The sequence below is a fragment of the Pyrus communis genome, chromosome 17 (assembly GCF_041283825.1).
Source record: "Pyrus communis isolate YQ-2024b chromosome 17, ASM4128382v1, whole genome shotgun sequence".
Taxonomy (NCBI): Eukaryota; Viridiplantae; Streptophyta; class Magnoliopsida; order Rosales; family Rosaceae; genus Pyrus; species Pyrus communis.
The window spans coordinates 18,716,104-18,724,503 of NC_142581.1; the positions used below are offsets into that span (position 1 = coordinate 18,716,104).

The 8,400-nt window shown below is 34.2% G+C and overlaps 1 protein-coding gene across 2 annotated transcripts; it reads left to right on the plus strand.

Annotated features, from left to right (window-relative positions):
• Positions 1–1,746: 1,746 nt before the first annotated feature.
• On the plus strand, positions 1,747–4,908 carry LOC137708007 (inositol oxygenase 1). 2 transcript variants are annotated; one of them, XM_068446966.2, is made up of 11 exons: positions 1,747–1,966; positions 2,170–2,284; positions 3,123–3,204; positions 3,292–3,496; positions 3,597–3,656; positions 3,734–3,786; positions 3,878–4,000; positions 4,132–4,201; positions 4,300–4,378; positions 4,471–4,552; positions 4,654–4,908. In XM_068446966.2, exons 1-11 carry the CDS (start codon positions 1,936–1,938, stop codon positions 4,678–4,680), a joined length of 927 nt encoding a protein of 308 aa, XP_068303067.2. In that variant the 5' UTR covers positions 1,747–1,935; the 3' UTR covers positions 4,681–4,908. The 2 variants fall into 2 exon arrangements, with proteins under 2 accessions (XP_068303067.2, XP_088545994.1); XM_088689868.1 differs by having other exon boundaries at positions 1,820–1,966; positions 2,173–2,284.
• The last annotated feature ends 3,492 nt before the right edge of the window (positions 4,909–8,400 follow it).

Below are 8,400 nucleotides of genomic sequence, written 5' to 3' on the forward strand. Positions count from 1 at the left end.
AATGTAGGTAAATTAGTATAATATTTTATAAGTAGGCAAATTAATTTATAAGTTGGTAAATTAATTTAAATGCAGGTAAATTAGTATAATATTTTATAAGTAGGTAAATTAATTTAATATTTTATAAGTAGGTAAATTAATTTATATGTAGGTAATTACATGATTCAACAATATTATTATGTTTTGTACAAGATATGTAGTATCCCACATCGCCCGTGAGGGCGTGGTCTTTGGGCCTTATATATCCATGCCCAGAGCTTTAACTTCAGAGAGGCCTTTTGTGGACTGCGGTCCACAAGAACAAAACCGTGCGGTAGCTGGGTGGCTGCGACATAGTCCAGGCCCAGAATGCCAAAGCGGACAATATTCGAGAGGTTGGAGTCTGGGATGTGACAATTTGGTATCAGAGCCAGACTCACGGTCGTGGTGTGCCGACGAGGACGTCGGGCTCACTAAGGGGGGTGGATTGTAGTATCCCACATCGCCCGTGAGGGCGTGGTCTTTGGGCCTTATATATCCATGCCCAGAGCTTTAACTTCAGAGAGGCCTTTTGCGGACTACGGTCCACAAGAACAAAACCGTGCGGTAGCTGGGTGGCTGCGACATAGTCCAGGCCCAGAATGCCAAAGCGGACAATATCCGAGAGGTTGGAGTCTGGGATGTGACAAGATATGTCTATTTTTTTTTTTTTTTTAATATGGTAGATTAATTTATATATGTTACTAATATTTACGATACAAGAAAGGTAAAATATCCATATGGATTTAATTGCTCATCAAAAGTAGGATAAGTAATAACATTTAGTGACCAAATTAGGATTTTATGGCATAAATTGTAAATGTGTTGTAATAGTTGGTTATATATTTGTCTACATGGCAGTCTATTTGAAATTTGGGTTTTATTTGAATGTTCAAATTTGGTGGGTTTTTTGTTTGAAAAATAGGAGTCTCAAGGGACCCATATTTAAAGAACCCATAAAAATTTTACAATAATTTCTGGCACGCGATGTACGATAAATGGACACGATTAAAAGATCCTTAGGATCCTCACAAAGAAGATCCTGAGAGGATCCTCTTTTGTTTTGTTGTACTCAAAACACACATGTGATATTTTTTGTTTTCTCTCTTAAAAAGCGAAAATAACGAATGGCAAGCCACAAGTATTCATTTTTTTTAGTCTAGAGAAATTATGAGAAATTTCATTCTGCTCGTGGCTACAGTCTAGCAGGCTTACCAACACATATTTAAGAGTTTATATATATATATATATATATATATATATATATATATATATATATATATATATATTTCAGTTGTACTCAAATTATACATGGAAGTAACACATATTAAAGAGTTCTTTTTTAATGTATTTTGTATGCATGGATGTTGGAACGGTTAATTGAGACTGTCTGAATGGTTTGTACCTAAATTATACCTCAGAAGTTAGAAGTGGAACGTATTAGTGTGTTTCTCTACAATTCATTAGTGTATACACCGCATTTAAAAGGTCAATTGAGTCTGTTTAAATCGTCTAGTGCACAAGAATGAAACCACGTCGCAAGTACTTTACATTTACACTTTCCAACTGATGCATCTGAAACACTTAAATATCCCCTAGCCGTTGTTTATGTTTGTTGCTTTTACTTTAGAGTTAAAATAATATTTATCCTCTGACAGACAGAAATAAAACACTGTTTAAAAAAAAAAAAAAAAAAACGGAAAGGAAGCAAAACTTTTGTAGAATTTCAGGGAAGGACAGGAGACCTCCGAATTCCCAAGCAAGGACTTCTCCGGCCAACTATAAATACTAACCACTTTCTAAGACCTAAAATATGCCACAAAACCTCAATTTCTTTGCCCAAATTTCTTATCAGATTTTTGGGTTCAATATTTTCATCTGTTTTCTTTGGATTTCCTGCTTCAGTTTCGATTCAGGATGACTATCCGCATTGAGCAGCCCGAGTTTGGTAAATTATTTAATTCCCACTTCATTAATATCTGCATTTATTTATTTTTTTAGTTTTAAAGTAAGATATTCATTGATAAGAAAGTCAAATACGTACAGGAATATCTGTATTTAGTTAATTTTAATATTCTGCAAATCTGATGAGCTTCCGAGTTATTCTTCCCTTTATTATTTTCATTTTATTTATCTGTGTTTTAATGATAGGAGTTGAAGTTGAAATTGAAGCAGGGGAGAGAAAGGTGTTAAATGATGAAAATGAATTGGCCTTAGATTCTGGATTTGTGGTGCCACATACCAATTCATTTGGACAAACATTTAGGTCATATTCTTTCCATAATTTTTGTACTACTTTTAACTTTTAAGCCTGCAGAATTGAATTTATAAATATCTGATGCGATCTGCAATATGAACTATGGATAGGACCCTTGATAGGCTCTCAGCTGAGGTTATAAGTTGCCTTCCGGAACATCCGAATAAATTGGAACAATACAAATTTATAAGTTGTTCTTCTTATCAGCTAGAAGGACAATTTATTCTAAAATGTATTATGAATTTATGACCAGTTAATTAATTAATCGTCATATAGGGACAAAGGGAAGAAAATATCTGGGATTATGATCCCTTCAGGCTGTGCCTTTTACAAAGAATTTCGAAGAAAAACAGGGAAATTTGGAAACATATCCTATGATTGGGAAGACACAAAAATAAAAAGAACACCTTATCATATAAATTGAGGTTTATATTTTCACGAAAGATAGAAAAAAGGTAGATTTTTATCATTTAGCAATTTGTACATATCGAAGCATAGTTTAATAACTAAACTAAGAGAGAGTGGAGAATTTAAACCTAATACGTAAGAAGACCTGTCCACAACACCAATCCAACACTTGAAAATAAACATCACCCCTTTGATTTTGTCACATCTCATAAGAGCTGAAATACTCAAAGCCCTCTTTATTAGGCCTTCCCTTAGATTTGGGCCTACCAATTTTTATTTTTTTTTTATTTTTCCAAGTTGATTACTATCACCCCTCCACCCACCCACCCCCCCGGGCACAGGGGCGCCGCGGCGCCTCTCTCTCTCTCTCTCAAACAATTGAATTATCAATTAAACTTTTAACTTTTTTATTGATAATTTTTGTATGACTGCAAACCAGGGATTATGATGCAGAAGGAGAGAGACAACCAAGTGTTGAGAATTTCTACCAGATCAATCACATCAATCAGACTTATGATTTTGTAAGTAATTTTACCTAACATCACTACATATTTCTCACACCATTTTATATCCTAATACCAAATATATTACAAAAATGTACTATTCAGGTGCAGAGAATGAGAAATGAGTATAGCAAATTGAACAGAGTGGAGATGAGCATTTGGGAATGCTGTGAACTTCTCAACGAGGTTGTCGACGAGAGCGATCCCGACTTGGACGAGCCTCAAATCGAGCACTTGTTGCAAACAGCTGAAGCCCTTAGGAAGGACTATCCTAATGAAGATTGGCTGCACTTGACTGGCCTCATCCATGGTAATTTAATTAATATCTTCAAATATTATGTATTAATTGATAAAATGGATGCTGCATGATGATTAAATAGCCAATTTGATCCTTAATTTGTGTGTTTTAGACCTTGGAAAAGTGCTTCTTCTTCCTAGCTTTGGGGAGCTTCCTCAATGGGCAGTTGTCGGTAAGCGACAAAGTTCATACACCATATTTGTTATATACTTGAAGATAGTTAATTACTAATCCTGATCTGTATTTCAGGTGATACATTCCCTGTTGGCTGTGCTTTTGACCAATCCAATGTTCATCACAAGGTACTTCTGTTGTAAACTTGCTGCGCTTTTCGCGTGATGTCTATAATTATCTGTTTGCTGATCAAACTTTTTATCCACATTATTGCCGCAGTACTTTGCGGAAAATCCTGACTACTATAATCCTACTTACAACACTAAGTATGGAGTTTACTCGGAGGGATGTGGACTCGAAAATGCTACGATGTCATGGGGGCACGATGATTACATGTATTTGGTATGTCTTCAAATATTTCATCATGTATTCAGATATACTTCAAAATATTAACTCTAAGCCTCTAATCAAACAATCTTGTTTTTTGTAAACACAATTAATTAAGTTTAATCTCATTGGTGTGACATCTTCAGGTGGCCAAAGAGAACAAATCAACTCTGCCTTCAGCAGCTCTGTTTATCATTAGATACCACTCATTCTATGGTATGTTAATCAGCAGAAAAATACTACAAATTTACCAAAACAAAAATCTGTTTTCCTGACTAATTAACTGTGATGTATGCTTCTTGATATTATTGCAGCGTTACATAAGGCGGGAGCGTATAAGCACTTAATGAACGAAGAGGATGTCGAAAACCTGAAATGGCTCCGTGTATTCAAGTAAGTTTATATGATACTTCACCTCTTACTAATTTTTCTGTAGTCTAAATGCTTAAGTTCACTTCGTATACTTTTACGTTTATCCGATGCAGCAAGTATGACCTTTACAGCAAGAGCAAGGTACGGGTTGACGTTGAGAAGGTGAAGCCATACTATATTTCTCTCATTGAAAAGGTAAGTTCAACCAGATTTCATTTGATTCAACACACTTTTCTTCATTTTTTTTCCTGGAATATTAATTAGTGTTTTTAACTTAAACAATGCCGGTTGTGCAGTACTTTCCTTCGAAGCTAAGATGGTGAATATCCCAGCTCTTCCGTTCAATGTGTAACGAGGGTCGACTATATACCAGCAGATAGTGAGCGAGCTATATGCGAGGGATGACATTTCGATTTGTAGCTGCAATTCCTTGTTATTTCATAATGATTTCGTGTAAAATTATCTGTTATGTATGGTGTATCGGAACCCTTATCTTGGTTCCTTAATAAAACTTCAGCATGAATAAAAGTAAAAACTAGGGTTTAACATGACTCAGTTTCCTTATTTCCAAGCGGTATACACTTGTAACTCGTTGCCTAAATTGATAGTTATTCCATATCATAATATAGGAGCTAAAAAGTTTTCTTTTGTGAAAATTGGTTAACTGGTGTAGTATCAAGTATTTTTGTACGCTGATGTGGTTTTGTTAGTTGTTAAGGGCCATCGTCCGCTTTCTTCCCTCTGAATTCGGCTTACATAAGTTCGAGTAGTTTAAAATATCGTCTTTGTCAAATAAAGTGAAGGAGAATCTAGTTGTTACTATTGAGAATATGAGTTGGGCTATGTCTCCTAGGTGTGCACCTCATCCCCAAAATGCGCTGTTGTTTGTGGTCCGAATTTGATTTGTGATGTATTTTTAAGATGGATTTTTCATTATGTGCGCAGAAACAAAAGGTTGTGCCTTCAATGCTAATACATATGTTGTAGCGGGTAGACTAGATTTTCATAATTCTTATTCAATCATTTATTTTTGGGAATCTTAACAAAAAGACTCTTGGTATTGTTTACTTTAACGAAAATCATATTTTACACTAAAAGTCAATCTTGGTACTATTCACTTTACCCTTTTATTTTTTGTACCATTCAATTCAACGTACTATGAAAAATATAAGACCAAATTTTTTTTCGTTGTCCCTTAGTGAGACCCAAATTTTGAACGAACCTTTGTGATGAAAAAGTTGTTAATCCATAACCTTGTGATCAAATCCATTATCAATCTTAGTCCTAATCAAAATTTCTAACACAACTCCACCCACATGTAGGTGTAGTGAAATTGAGCATATGTGTGTAATGGAATATAAAGTAAATAAGACACAATATTTACGAGGTTCAACAAGTGTGTGCGTCCTGAGGGAAGCAGTTGTACTTTATTTCATTATCTGAAATAATAGGAGTATAAAATATCTCTCAATATTTTCTCTCTTCTATCTAGTCTGGCTCATTTGTATTTTCTCCTGCATATCTCGCATTTCTTTTTTCTCTATCTTTCCTCTTTCTTTCCTTTCATCTGTATGTTTTTCTCTATTTTTGTGTTGGGTTCTTCAATGATGCAAAGACCTCTTTATATAGAGGTTTTCATTCTTCCTTGGTCATATTTGGTTGGCCATGTTTTTCAACCTAACAATCTTACCAAGACATTCTCTCTAACAATATTGTAAAGTTACGATTATATTTGGTTGCCTATTACTATTGGCATTCACACCTCCATTCACAACACTCCCTCTTGGAAACCCATATCAATATCGGTTGCCTTACTAAAATCTTGATTTGTTTTGGATGTTCCCCTTGATGAGTATCTTCCTCTAATTATGAATTCTTCAATCTGACTGATTACAAAGTTGATGTAATCAGATGTCATGCAGTGTTTGCTTCTGAAGGTGGATCATGTGTTCCCAAATTTTAATGGGCCACAGGTCTTGGCCAAACACATGTATTTCTGAGAGATATGAAAATGTGGCAATAAATGTTTGCTTCCTTTATCGCGGTAGGATCAATATATTTTCATATGTAAATACAAATTCCTTTTTGTGAGCGATCTGTATACAGACTAAAGAGATATTCAGATTTGCTTGCCTAATAAGGCTATGCCTTTTCGTGAGTTCTTTGGAATAAAAAAAGCACATGTCTATAATTTTCTGAATATATCAATAGATAAATTTTACTTCATTCTAATACCCATATGGTGGTATTGTGCTTCATAGGAATGTAACATCTGACTTAGCGTATTGTGCTAAATACAGTAAGGTACATATTTCACTACGATATGGTACTTCTGGACCAAACATCAATTTATTATTTCCCTCACGAGGATGAATAATCTTTCTTAGTGTTTAAATACTGGTTAATCATTTGAGTGTTTGAACTCATAATCTTCAATCCATATGATTATTTAATCCCACAAACATTTTGATGGAGACGAATTGTGTTAGTATATTATTCGATTTGCAGCTCGAGACAATATTTCTTTCAACACCTTATAATTTTTCTAGACTCTTCAGGAGTCTCAATCTAATATCAACCCTTGCAAAAGATTTAATATGTTGCAACAGTATCATAATGATAGTACCAACTAAGGCAATTTATATCATCCATTGGTATTGAGTACATAATTTATATTTTACCCTTCTAGGGTTTACTTTAAGCAATTTGAATCTTTCAAGGATTTTCTACACTTCATGACACATTCTCCTTTGGAATTTATACAAAGTAATTTGCTTTTATGTATACTTGAGGGATTTACTTATGGAGATATGCTTTGGGCATATATATAATTCTCCACTGAAATGAACAAGTTTCACAATGAGAAATCATGTTTCCAGAAGTGTATTACAATTTTAGGTTTCAACTAAGAACCTTTCGTCTCACTGTATTACAAATACTCACATGTAACCTTCTGGGTTCAACATAGTTTGGTGGTTTGTACTGTAGGTTCATTTTTTCATGTTCTTACTAAATTGTAATGGAATTGCCTCTTTCCATTTTTAGCCTATAATTTTCGTTTTGTCAACGAACAAAAGAATATTGCTCAATATCAACACAGCTCATTGATGAATTTAGTAGCTATTGTAAAACCAAAATTAACATTGGTTATCATCAATTTGTGATTCACAATTCTTATGTGCATGCGCATGCATATTTATAAACATTTCATTACTTTGGATATACTTGCCTCTTTAGGGGCTTTACATTGTCTCTTCTAGGAGAGTCTTCTCTTATCAGATGAATTGTTTGGAGAATTTAGATCATAACATCCTTTAGAGCGTTATAGAGTATGGATTTTTTTTTTTTAATCTCCACATTTGGGGAGTTGAATCATTGGAATCTATACATCTATCATCCTTCAATATGTTAAAATTTTCATGTCCATAGATTGTCCTATTTGGACTTGAATCTATGTAACGAATATCATGCTTCAGGCATGCAATAGTTTAGTAGTGTCAGGTTCATGAATAGTCTTATTAAGACTTCAATTCATGCGACATTTTTGTAACTTGTTAATGCATTTGGCAGTTTATTAGTAATCGTGAAGATTGTATTACCTTTTAAATATCATTGGTATGATATAAACTGGTGAGACAAAATAATATTTGTAGTCATTGTTATCCTTTGGTCATAGACTCATGTAAAGTTTGCTAAGGCTATGAGTAGGATTCCCATAATAGAAATTTGGTCTTCCATTCACTTAGTCAACCAATCATTTTCTCCTTTTGAACTTTTATGGGTAAATTGTTGATCCTTTGGCTTCAACCTCCTGCATAATAGAATGATGTGCAACTTTTTCCTTGAAATGATCCTTCAAAACATCAATTCTCAGTGGCTCATCCATGCTTGGTAGCTTTAGTGTAAAGAGCCAACAACGTACCAACAATTGAAGATGACTACTTGAGAGCAATGCAAGGTACGAAATCAAGCAAGGGCTCCAGGCAATCAGTTCCAAATCAAAAGTTTTATTTCAAGTTTCGACTGATTGCTTGCAAAGGAAA

Coding starts and splice junctions, on each gene's coding strand:
- LOC137708007 (XM_068446966.2), top strand. CDS start 1,936: ATGACTATCCGCATTGAGCAGCCCGAGTTTG. Junction 1,967..2,169: donor CATTGAGCAGCCCGAGTTTG/GTAAATTATTTA, acceptor TTTTAATGATAG/GAGTTGAAGTTGAAATTGAA. Junction 4,202..4,299: donor TAGATACCACTCATTCTATG/GTATGTTAATCA, acceptor ATATTATTGCAG/CGTTACATAAGGCGGGAGCG.